Below are 12,594 nucleotides of genomic sequence, written 5' to 3'. Positions count from 1 at the left end.
GTGGCAGGACCAGAGGGAAATTCCGCCCGGTAGGAGTTCGCCGAGGGGCGCCCTACTGCTGGAATAGGAGGCCATGCTTCAAGACAAGCCTGCCTGAGGCTGCAACTCTGCTGTACCCACGTGCGTCGGGGTCACGCACCGTGCAGTGATGCGTGACCATCTCCAGCCTCCCGCCGGGACCCACTGCCCGGGCAGGGTCTGAACCCCCACCGCCTCCAGCTCACGCGCGCAGGGGTGCGTACACGTGGTGACCTGCCTGCGGCCGGGTTCCCGGCTTCGGCTCCTCCTCCCTCCAGCTCTCGTTCGGCTTTCTGCAGTATCACGTGCAGCCGCGCCGGGTGCAGGATGGCGGCTGCGGCAGCAGCGGTGGGTGTCAGGCTCCGAGACTGCTGCAGCAGGGGCGCTGTGCTCCTGCTCTTCTTTTCCCTGTCCCCTCGGCCCCCGGCCGCCGCCGCCTGGCTGCTGGGCCTGCGGCCCGAGGACACCGCTGGAGGCCGCGTGTCCCTGGAGGGGGGCACCCTGCGCGCCGCCGAAGGCACCAGCTTCCTCCTGCGCGTCTATTTCCAGCCCGGGCCCGCGGCGCCCGTGGAGCCGGTGCCCACACCCACCCTTTCCCCAGGGGAGAACGGCACCGGCGACTGGGCTCCACGGCTCGTGTTTATCGAGGAGCCTCCGGGCGGGAGTGGCGCGGCGCCCAGCGCTGTCCCCACGCGCCCCCCGGGGTCGCAGCGCTGCCGCGAGCAGAGCGACTGGGCATCAGACGTGGAGGTCCTGGGGCCCCTGCGTCCCGGAGGCGTGGCGGGCTCAGCTCTAGTCCAGGTGCGGGTGCGGGAACTGCGTAAGGGCGAGGCAGAGCGAGGCGGCACGAGCGGTGGCGGGAAGCTCTTCTCTCTGTGCGCCTGGGACGGGCGCGCCTGGCACCACCACGGCGCCGCCGGCGGCTTCCTGCTGCGCGTACGCCCGCGGCTCTATGGCCCGGGCGGGGACCTGCTGCCCCCCGCGTGGCTGCGGGCGCTCGGAGCGCTCCTGCTGCTCGCCCTGTCTGCCCTGTTTAGCGGCCTGCGCCTGAGCCTGCTCTCGCTGGACCCGGTGGAGTTACGGGTGCTGCGGAACAGCGGCTCGGCCGCCGAGCAGGAGCAGGCGCGCCGAGTGCAGGCCGTGCGCGGCAGGGGGACCCATCTGCTCTGCACCCTGCTCCTGGGCCAAGCCGGAGCCAACGCGGCCCTGGCGGGCTGGCTGTACGCCTCGCTGCCGCCGGGCGTCGGGGGCACTGGGGAAGACTACGGCGACGCGGGGACCCACTTCCCCTGGCTGCCGGCGCTCGTGTGCACCGGCGCCGTGTTCCTGGGCGCAGAGATCTGCCCCTACTCGGTGTGTTCGCGGCACGGGCTGGCCATCGCCTCCCACAGCGTGTGCCTGACCCGGCTCCTGATGGCGGCCGCTTTCCCCGTGTGCTACCCGCTGAGCCGCCTGCTGGACTGGGCGCTGCGCCAGGAGATCAGCACCTTCTACACGCGGGAGAAGCTGCTGGAGACGCTGCGGGCCGCGGATCCTTACAGCGACCTGGTGAAAGAGGAGCTCAACATTATCCAGGGCGCCCTGGAGCTGCGCACCAAGGTGGTGGAAGAGGTGCTGACCCCTCTTGGGGACTGCTTCATGCTGCGCTCCGACGCTGTGCTGGATTTCGCCACTGTCTCCGAGATCCTGCGCAGCGGCTACACTCGCATCCCCGTGTACGAGGGCGACCAGCGGCACAACATTGTGGACATTCTGTTTGTCAAGGACTTGGCCTTCGTGGACCCCGACGACTGCACGCCGCTTCTCACGGTCACCCGCTTCTACAACCGGCCCCTGCACTGCGTCTTCAATGATACCCGGCTGGACGCGGTGTTGGAGGAGTTTAAGAAGGGTGAGCATGTGGTCTAATCTCCTCCCTCAACTCCTACCCCCTTAAAAAGTATTACCCTCTCATAAACACGTGAGGCTTCAGGTACCCAAAGCAGCTTCTCTCCTATGGTACCAAAAACTAAAGGAAGGCCCTACCTCATGGCTCCCTGGGTCTTTTCATTTCACTTCTCCCTACCTTCCTTGAGGCTGACTGAGTCCCTGCCTCTTCCCCTTTACTTGGCTCACAGGATGCACCGCATTCCTCATTCATTGCATTCCAGTATTTTTTCAGGGCCTACCAGTTGCCGGGTATTGTGCGGATAGGACTCAGGAGATAGCCCTTGGAGGGCACTGCATAGCTCCCCATTGCAGGAGGTACCTCTCAGGGTTCCCATAACAAGCAGTCTTTGCTTCCTCTCTGGGTGGGAAGCTCACCATTTCCAATTCCAGAGCAAAGTCCATTGCTGGACAGCTCCAGCTGCTGAAAATGTATTTCCTACAAGGAGCAGAAATTTATGTCTCCAGAGCTTCTCTGTGGGTCCTAGTTCTTCCCTTTGAATTACATAGAGTAAGCCCCAGACACCTTAGCCATTCTTCCCCCATATTCATCTTTCCATCAACTATGCCTTGGACACACATCAAGTACCCAGGTTGGAGATTAAAAGTTGACTAAGGCAGTGAGGTCCTTGTACTTATGAGAGCTCTGGTCCCATGAAGTAAGGTAGATCTAGACCTGAGGAAATATTCTGGTAAAGGGAATCACTAAAAAACCTGCATATCCAAATGAATGGGGCTTCCTTCAGAGCGGTCACATCCCCTGCCCTTGACGTCATGCCTATAACATGTTTACTCCATTTCTGGGGTTTGCCTTTGGAAACTGTCTTCTGAGGTTGAGAACAATTCACTCCAGAAAAATCAGCCTGAACACTTTAGGGTTGATCCTCTTGACATTACACAGTTTCACTGGTCCCCCTAGTAACCAGAGTTGACCCAGAAGGACCCTTGGTTGTTTTTGAAAATCAAATCTACCTTCCAGAGTCACAGTTGAGAGCGTTCAGAAAACTATTTCACAGACCCTGAAAGCAATTCCAGAAATGATTTGAGAACAGTGACATGGTTAGAATAAGTGTAGAACCTCCCAGAATAACTATTTTGAAAGAGGCATTCATCTGTACTTATGAGTTGGCATGTTTATTGAAAACAAAACAAAGCAAAAAATTAATCCCCTGACTTTAGAATCAGGTTTCAAATGTAGCTTCCCTGTGGCTAGCAGGAATCTCATTTGACTATGTGTTTTTGATACATTTTTTTGTTTGTCAAAAATTCAATCTCATTATCAGCACAGGTACTCTTCGTATATAAAGACTTTGCATACAGAGAGAAATCTGGGGTCTTCCTCCTGCCACAATATTTTTAGACAAGTGAAATTGTGTTAAATATCAAAAAGTAACCTGAGAAAGGGGAAAAAGTCAAAAAGCTACTTTCAGTCTCAGATTTGGAGAGAGAACAGCCCTATGCTTTGTGTTGATGTCATGAGAAGGGGAAGGAAATGTATATATACTGCAGCTGTTTTAGCCCAGTCTGGGCTACTGTCTCACCCTCTTCTGTCTGTCTCCCCCCAGTCCTTCCACGACTCATTGCCATTGCATTCAGAGGTTCATCCATACACTTTTAGCATTTTTCTTACATTTTGTGTACCCTACAGAAGGGAATATTGGTTCTGGGCATAAAAGCTGTGAAAATCTATATTAGTTTGCTAGGGTTGCCATAACAAAATACCATAGACTGAGTGGCTTAAACAACAGAAATTTATTTTCTCACAGTTCTGGAGGCTGAAAGTCCAAGATCAAGGTGTTGGTCGGTTTGGTTTCTTCTGAAGCCACTCTCCTTGGCTTGCAAATGGCTCTGCCGTCTTGCTGTGTCCTTACATGGTTGCCCCTCAGTGTGTGTGTGCTCAGCCCTGGAGCCTCTCTGTATTTGAATCTCTTCTTATAAGGACACCAGTCAGATTGGATTAAGGCTCACCCTATCAGCCCCTTTTTAATTTAACCACCTCTTACACGTGATAGCTAAGATAGAGTTCACTGTCACGCGCTGCCAGACAAGATTGTTTTTTATTGAGGTATAGTCGATGTACAATATTATATAAGTTTTAGGTGTACAACCTAGTGATTCACAATTTTTAAGGGTTACATTCCATTTACAGTTATTGTAAAATATTGGCTATATTTCTTGTGTTGTACTATATATCCTTGTAGCTTATTTTATACATAGTAGTTTGTACCTCTTAGTCCCCTACCCCTATTGGGCCCCCTCCCCCTTCCCTCTCCCCACTGGTAACCACCAGTTTGTTCTCCATATCTGTGAGTCTGTTTCTTTTTGTTATATTCACTAGTTTGTTTTATTTTTTTAGATTCCACATATAAGTGATATACAGCATTTGTTTTTCTCTGCCAGACAACATTTTTAATGAAATTCCTGGGAACTCATTCATTCATTCATTTAGTACTTACTGGCATCTATATAGTGCTAAGCAACAGGGGAAACAATAAGACTGCCCTGAGAAAATTAACAGTCTACAAGGGTGGACAGTGTTAGAATAAAGACAGTCTTCTGAAGCAGAAATTGTGTCTTACTAACCTCTGTATCTCCAGCACCTTGCACTGTGCCTCGCATGTAGTAGGCTGCTGGAAAAAGTCACTCTTGATCAGAAATGAGTCCTGTTGCAGAATTTCTAAATCTGGTCAAAAAGAAGGCACGGTCATGTTCTGTCAGTAAGTGGTTAGTTTGCAATTAGGTAGATCCCTAAAGAGAAGCAGGCCGTCACACCACACCAAGAGATTTCCATGCCCCTGTAGAGCCTTGCTCTTTCCTCAAAGTGTGGTCCGTGAACCAGCAGCATGGGCCTCACTTGGGACCTTTTTAGAAATGCAGATTTTCATGCCTCACTCTAAATCCACTGAATAAAAATCTACATTTTAGCAAGCCCTCAAGTGACTCGTGTACATTAAATTTTGAGAAGCATTGTCTTCAGAGACCCTTATTAACAATGATTGGTAGATTAACTTAGAATAGAATAAATACAAGGTATAATTATCAAGGTAGGTGTTCTCTGGCTCGAAGCCATATAATACAGTGGTCATTTTCTATAAGAGTTATGTTTGCATCATAGGTTAGGAGAGGAAAGCTAGTTGAATTACTTTTCTTTACCTTTAAAAATAACGTTTTAAGCAAGTCGTAATAGCCCTTCCATTTCCCTCATTTCCTTGCACTTCAAGTAACTTAACCACCTAAACAAACCCCTTAGGAGGTAGGAGAGGAAAATGATAATTTTAATAGGAACAATGGTTACCATTAATTGAGCAACAGCCCTGCCAGGCACAACGCCAAGCCCTTTACATACTCAGAACAACCCTCCTGGGGAGGTATTATTACCTCCATTTTACACATGAAGAAACTAAAGCTCAGATTGATTACATGACTTGCTCAACTTTCCATAGCTAATAACTGACTGAATTGTGATTTGAACCAGATCACAGGACCCCAAAGCCTGTTCTTTTTTCCACCACACCAGTCTTATTCCATCTCCCATCCCAAAACTCCTGCCACCCAAACGGTTCAAAGCTGTCCTTTCACCTCTGACTTGCTGCCCATGACTTGCTACCCTTCAGTTTCTGCAGGTTGGAAATATAGCTTTTTATAATTATAATAATTGCTAACATGCATATTGCATTTTACAAAACATTCCTACCTACCTCTCTTATTCTTAAAACAACTCTGCAGGTATAGGTGAGGACCATAAGAGCCAGAAGCGTTACTTGTACTAAGAACATCACTCACCTGGTATATTCCAAGGCCCAGATTCAAGTCCCGGTCTTGTGATTCCAAAGCTCTTATCCATATGGGATTTTATATATATATATATATATTTCTTATGAGCTCCAGGTCTTTAGAAGTAGGGGAAAAGGAAAGCAAGCATGCTAGCTTTACAAAAAGGAACAATATTTCTCCCCACCTGACTGTGAGTTCCTTGAGGGCAGAGAATGAATCTTACTTACTTTGTATACTCAGGACAAACACAGTGACCTTGACAGCTAGAGGATGAATAAATATTTATTGAACAAGTGATCTTAAATAGATCTTAAAGTGATCTTAAATCTAATTTCAATTGTATTTCTATGTTTGAGTGAGGTGAACCTTAAGTACAGGATAATTAGTGTTGTTCCATTGACCATAATCAATCTTCCTCTTCCCAGTTTATCTACCCCAATTAGTGGCACACCTGCACCCCCCAGTCTACCAAGGGAGAAACCTCTCCTTCACTCCCCAGCCTCATCCTACTAATCACTGTCTTAGTCTTTTCCGGCTGCCACAACAAAATATCAGTCTGAATGGCTTAAACAACAGAAATTTATTTTCTCACTGTTCTGGAGGCTAGAAGTCCAAGATCAAGATTCCAGCTGATTTGGTTTCTGATGAGAGCTCTCTAACTGGCTTGCAGACAGCTAGCTACCTTCTCACTGTGTCCTCATGTGGCCTTTCCTTAGTGCACAAGCACAGAGAGAGAAACAGCTCCGGTCTCTCTTCTTCTTATAAAACTACCAATCCTTTTGGATTAGGGCCCCACCCTTGTCATCTCATTTAATCTTAGAGGCCCACTGGGGGTTAGGGCTTCAACATATCAATTTGGAGAGGGGAAGGGACACAAATATTCAGTCCGTAATAATCTCCAAAGTCGGCCAAATATTTGGAACAAAGTCTGCAAAAAATTTGCCAATATTGCATATTTCTTGTACCGATACATAACTTAGTCTGCTATTTCTTCCACTTAGATTATTCATTAATTTTATTCAGCAAATAGTTACTATACAACTATTGTGTAGGCACAGTGGAGAACACCACCAATAGGGCCCCTGTCTGAATGGAGCTTTCATTCTAATACAGGAGACAGAAATTAAACAAATGAGATAGAAATTAAGAGCACAAGCTTTGGTACCAGACTGCTCTGGTTGCATCCTGGCCTTGGGCAAGTTATTTAACTCTTTGCTTCATTAGCTGTAAAATAAGGGTAATAATAGTATTTACTCATAGGGTTGTTTGAAATATTAAGACAATATTGCATAATACTGCTTATTTAGTAACTTGTCATATAATAAATGCTAAATAAATGTTAGCTTTCATTATTAAGTATAAACACATATCTGTTACATACTCATTTGTGCAAATGCCTCTTGAGAAGTTCTACTTCCTCCAGTTTTTTTCACCCTCAAATGTATCCTCTCCAGTGCCAATAAATAATCCCTGGTGTCATCATCCCCTGCTTCAAACACTTCTGCCTGCAGGATAAAGTCTAAGCCGTGCGGTCATGACCTGCTCCCCGCCCTCCCCTGCAGATTCATCACTCATCACTACCGCAGCTTTATGCTCCAGCAACGCCGAACTCCATAGCCACATTGTGTTATTTCTTGCCTTTGTCCCTTTACTCATGCTGTCCTCTTTGTCAGGAATATACATTACCCGACTAATCCCTAGTCTAGCCCCTCCTTTAACATCAGCACAGGGGCCACCTCCTCTGCAAAACTTCTCCTATAAACCCCAGTTTTGGCCAACTCAATTGTTCAATATCTCTATTATTGAACTAACAGGCTGTATTATTAGTATGTGTTGGAAAGTGCTGCCCATCCGTATAATGAGCACCTGGAGGACAGAGGCTGTCTTACCTACCTTTGTAGCTGTAGCCCGTAACACAGTAAGTTTTCGATAAATCTTTATTGAATGACTGAATGAATGACTGGAAGGGGTTAAACTTTAATATAATGGAAGGGATCTGCAGAGCTCTAGTAAATGAATCATTCATTATCTCCAGCCCAATCATTTTGGACCATGCAGAAGGACAAAGTCAAATTTTAAATGTTAGAAGAAAAGTGTTATGTATTATCTTTCTTTACTTCTTTAGGAAACAATTATTTAGCCCTTTTCAAAGCACTGTGCTAAGAGTTGGGTGTATGAGATACAGTCCCTGCTCCCAAAGAGCCTTCAGCCTAATGGGAGAATAGCTTTCCCCTTTATAAAGCTAGAAGGCAGGCTGGACTCACCTTTCCCCCCAACTTCCAACAATGTTACATTTCACAAGTCATAGCTTAGCATATAAGAATGTGGATAAGACAGACTGGTACATAAATCATTAAAGCAAATATGCAATAATAGAAATACTAACATGCAGTGAGAACATGGAGAAGAGAGAAATTATGATAGGGTTATTTTGCTTTTATAAAATTTATACTAAAGTTTATAAATTTCTATATTCATTATAGAAAATTGAAAAATATAGAACAAAGTATGAAAATCACCTGAAGATAATCATCCCACTGTCCTGAAATAATAACTTTTAATACTCTGTCATGTTAAAAATATATTGCATGTAATAACAACCTTAATCAAATTCTTAAACAGAAAAAAAAGAAAAACAGAAAAACCCTATGGTCTTGCCTTCTTCCGCAAATCAAATATCCCATTCTAGTCCTCAGAGGGATTTTTTTTTTTTAAAGATGTTTTTGACGTGGACCACTTTTTCAGTCAGTGTTTTGCTTTATCACTCCAAATTCCGGTGTGAGCTATTTTAGCAGAAAGTCTTCCCACTGCTTAATTCTATAAAAAGCTGCCAAAACATTAGTGCTCCATTCTTTGTCTTCTACAAAAGAAAATAAAAAGTTATTTCACTCAAAGTTATATTTCACTGGTATAATTAGACGTAATATGCTTTAAAATGTGTTAAACATTGCTAAATAATAATTAGTAAAATTTAGAATGAGATGTTTACCTTCTAAACAATAATTAGAATAAACAGTAAGCAAAGCATAGTCCATCATGCTCCCCTACAGGGAGGAAGAACAAAAGGAAACAAGGAAAAGTGAAAAACAATAAATTATACAAGGTTCTAACATTGCTGGTTTATATTTCTTTCTTTACAATTTTTCATTATGATTGTTGTAATATTGTTATGCAATATTTATTTTTTTCTTAGCCTGGCAATAGAAATACCAGGTAACAAGAGAATCTGAGCTGGAAGGGGCACTGAAAAACCTGAGAGAGAATCTAATTCACACTTTTTTTTTTTAGATTTAGTTATCCTTTCCAGGGCATAACAGCCTTTGTTATCAGACTCTCTTTTTATGTAATCTAAATCCCACAGACTGCAGTCAAATTCCATTTCCTCTTTTTATCATGCTTTGTGAGTCCTCTTTTATTTGGAGAATATAGTAGCTCACCTCAATTCCATTTTTTAACAACCAAATACATTTGGTTGTGTTTCTGGCTCCCTTAAAGCATTTGGTGTCTCAGGGCAGGGGGCCTGTGGATTTTCCTAGTACTCTCTTAAATTGGTTTACCTCTAGGCCCACGTTTAGCCACCCCTGGACCTTCAATAACAACTCTCAATCCTCTATTTTCTGTTGTCTATTCCTTTCCAAACTGAGATTCTTCTCAATTCCTCCTTCCCTCCTTCCCTCCCTCCTTTCCTTCCTTCCATGTGACATTATCCTGTGTGAGGCCTCCAGCCCTCCTGGTGCTTACAGTCAAGTAGAGAGATATACACGGATCAATAAATAATTACAAATGAAGGCAAGTGATTTGAATAAAAAGTATAGGGAGCTATGAGAGCTTATAATAGGGGGGCCTGACCTGGAATTATAGATTAGGATAAACTCCCCCCTCTCCAAGAGATATTTGTGCTGAATCCTGAAGTGTGGAAAGGAGTTCGCCAGAGCTTTCCGGGAGAAGGGAACAGACATCCAAAGGCTCTGAGAAAAGAGGGCCGTGTGCGCGCCATGCAGGGTTCCTAGGCCATTTAACACCCATTAGGGAAAGCGCCACCAACCTTCCCTCTGCCGACATTATCTGAGTGCTGGGCTACCAGGGCTCTGGGAGATGGACATGGATATAAATATCCAGGAGCTGAAAAGAGGGATGAAAATGATACAAAGCAGCCTGGGGTACAGGGAAGGGCATCCAGACAACATCTATGGGCAAGGGGGCAAGGGAGAAATGATTCCCAGGAAGGACCTGGGAAAACTTCTCTGAGGAAGTAACTGAAGAGGGGCTCTGATAAGCAGTTAGGAAGGGAAAGGGCATTCTAGCTGAGGCGGGAGCTTGAGCTAGAAAAATAAAGGCAGAAAGAGAACCGAGGCAACATTCAAAAGCTGGTAAAACCGTGATTATAATGTTGCTTTTCTTCCAGCTAAATGGGGAGCTAGGCAGATTGAGGCGTTTGTCAAACATAATTTACATTCCCTCCAAGTGCCGAAACTGTATATTTTAACCATTTTTGGTGATGATATTTCTAAAATGTTTTATACCCATTCCTGCCTTCCTTAACAAAGGATCCTAAATATAACCATCTTTTCTTGATGACGCATGATCATGGTCATGAGAGTGTAGTTATTTTATGCTGTATTATAAAGCAGTTCTCCATCTACTTTTACATTTTTCTCTGTCCTCTGGCTGTCAGCTGCTAGTTCTCTTTGAGTCGGCCTCAAGCAAATCCCTGCCCTCACCTCACTCATCACAAAACCACTCTGTGTCAATTCTATTTAACTGAGAAACCAAGTAAATACATATGTTGGGAATTGTGTGCCTGGTGTACAATAGGCTTCAATAAATATTTGTTGAATAAATTATTAATTAGGCTTTGACTGGGAGCCTCAGGTATGGGGTTGATATATAGACCTGGGATAGTTCCTTCTGGGACCAGATTCAAGACCATGCAAAGTCAGACCTCCAGATAATGGGTCGTTACTCTGCTATTTTTGCAGTGTTGCTTAGCAAGCCAAACTGCCAACCAGCTTAGAGTCTAGTGACTAACAACTATTTTTTCATGCCCTGGAGATGCTGGTTACCATGGTGTTCTGGGTGACGTGCCTGGCTTTTTTTATAATTGCCTTTTAGTGGCTTGAGAAATTTTTGGTGATAAAGGCATTGATTACTCTATTTCTGATGAAGTAGAGCAGGATTACTACAAAGTACAGCCTTTTTTTTAAACTAGAGAAAGGAACTGTTTTGTTTTTCCAAATTAAGGTGATTGCTGCAGGACTGGTAGGATAACGTTTTTTGTGTTTCTCTTCCTGATTTCATAGAAAGTGATTTGATTTGATTGGATAAACTTTTTTTTAAGTCTAGCATGTGTCAAGGTAATTTTTCTCATTTTATTCTTAAAATTAAAATACAAACATTAGGAGTTCAAGCTCCTTTGTAAACTCAAGAGGCTGTAACTATTGGCACTGTTAATATTCTGGTATGTCATACATCATCACAAAGAAACGTCCTTTTCAGCCAAACTGTTTTTGTAGCCCGGGACTGTTTAGCCTTATAAAAGCATAGAATTTTAGAGCCAGAAAAAAGCACGCTGGAGATCACCTGATCCCATCCTTTAATTTTAAGGTGGAGAAAACTGAGGCCCAGAAAAGACAAATTATAAAATAGCGATGATAATCCCTTATAGTTGCAAAGCATTTACCTTTGCAAAGATCTTTCCAAACACTAACTCATTTTGTGCTCACCATGCATGTGAAGTCAGTAGAATTTATCCCCATTTTGTATGAGGCACATGGAATCTGGAGACACAAGTGTCCTGCTCAGTGTTAGTGACTGAGGCAGAACAGGAAGCCACATCTGTGACTTGCTGTCTCAGACTGTGGAGCCACAGACAGAGATAGTCTGGGCCCAGTTCATCTGTTTACTAGCTGTGTGACTGGGGCAGGTCACTCTACCACTCTGAATGAGGCTTACCTTCCTTCTTCTTAAAATGGCAATATTGATCCTACATTGTAAGCTTAACGGAAAGGCTAAAGATAATGCTTGTACAGCATTTAAGACATTCCACCATTTGCCTCTCACCTCACTGATCTAGTTAAATGAATTCTGTCTAGCTAGTTGTTTTGTATGACAAGTGCTTTCTCTGATTTCAGCCCATGTAGAAGTCATTGTATATAATAAGAAAATAAAAGTGAGAGCTGTTTACTTTAGATAGGGCCCAGGAGACCAAAATTGATTGTGGAAATTTCCTTAACATTTCTTTTATCCTGTCATCAGTTCAGTTTCCTCCTGCATCACTCTGCCCTTCCTCAGACATCCCAGGCAAATAAAAAAAAACCTAACCTACAAACAAATATCACAGCCAGATCAATGAAACCCCTTAAAGCTGCAAGCAGTCCACAAAATGAAATATCAGGCAGGACATGGGAAGGGTTGAGCCGAAAGGCAGACGTATTGTGCCGGGGAGTGGGGGGACAGTGATTCCTCCTTTCCCCTTCACAGTCTAAAGCCCTCCTCTGCCTTTGTGAGGTGCTGGGCATTAGTTCTGCATACTTTCAGCCATTTACAAAATAAGTTCCCATTTCTCTTAACACATTTGGGACAGGAAACCTGAGATCTGGCCTGAAATGTGGAGTCAGCAAGGTGTACTGGGAGAAGCACAGGCTATGGAGGCAGACGGACCTGAGTTGTTTCCTGGCTTTATGGCGTACTAATTCTTGGCCTTGAGCGAGTCACTTATTTTTCTGAGTGTCATTTTCCTCATCTTCATATTAGTAATAACAATCCCCATTTTGCAGAGAGATGGTGAAGACCAGAGGTGACATATGACCCCAGTTTACAGTAGGTATGGTAATCACCACCATGGCAAAAACTGGAAAATCGGGTGGATGTTGACCT

The 12,594-nt window shown here is 44.7% G+C and overlaps 1 protein-coding gene across 1 annotated transcript in view; it reads left to right on the top strand.

The window, feature by feature from the left end:
- The first annotated feature begins 345 nt into the window (after positions 1-345).
- The window catches only part of CNNM1 (cyclin and CBS domain divalent metal cation transport mediator 1), a 50,836-nt gene continuing 38,587 nt past the window's right edge, over positions 346-12,594 (top strand). Inside the window, exon 1 of the mRNA XM_059900018.1 lies at positions 346-1,909. Coding sequence (XP_059756001.1) covers positions 346-1,909 — 1,564 coding nt within the window. The remainder of the gene's footprint in view (positions 1,910-12,594) is intronic.

This window comes from Balaenoptera ricei, chromosome 16, assembly GCF_028023285.1.
Source record: "Balaenoptera ricei isolate mBalRic1 chromosome 16, mBalRic1.hap2, whole genome shotgun sequence".
Lineage (NCBI taxonomy): Eukaryota > Metazoa > Chordata > Mammalia > Artiodactyla > Balaenopteridae > Balaenoptera > Balaenoptera ricei.
This window is presented reverse-complemented; position numbering and strand designations above follow the sequence as displayed.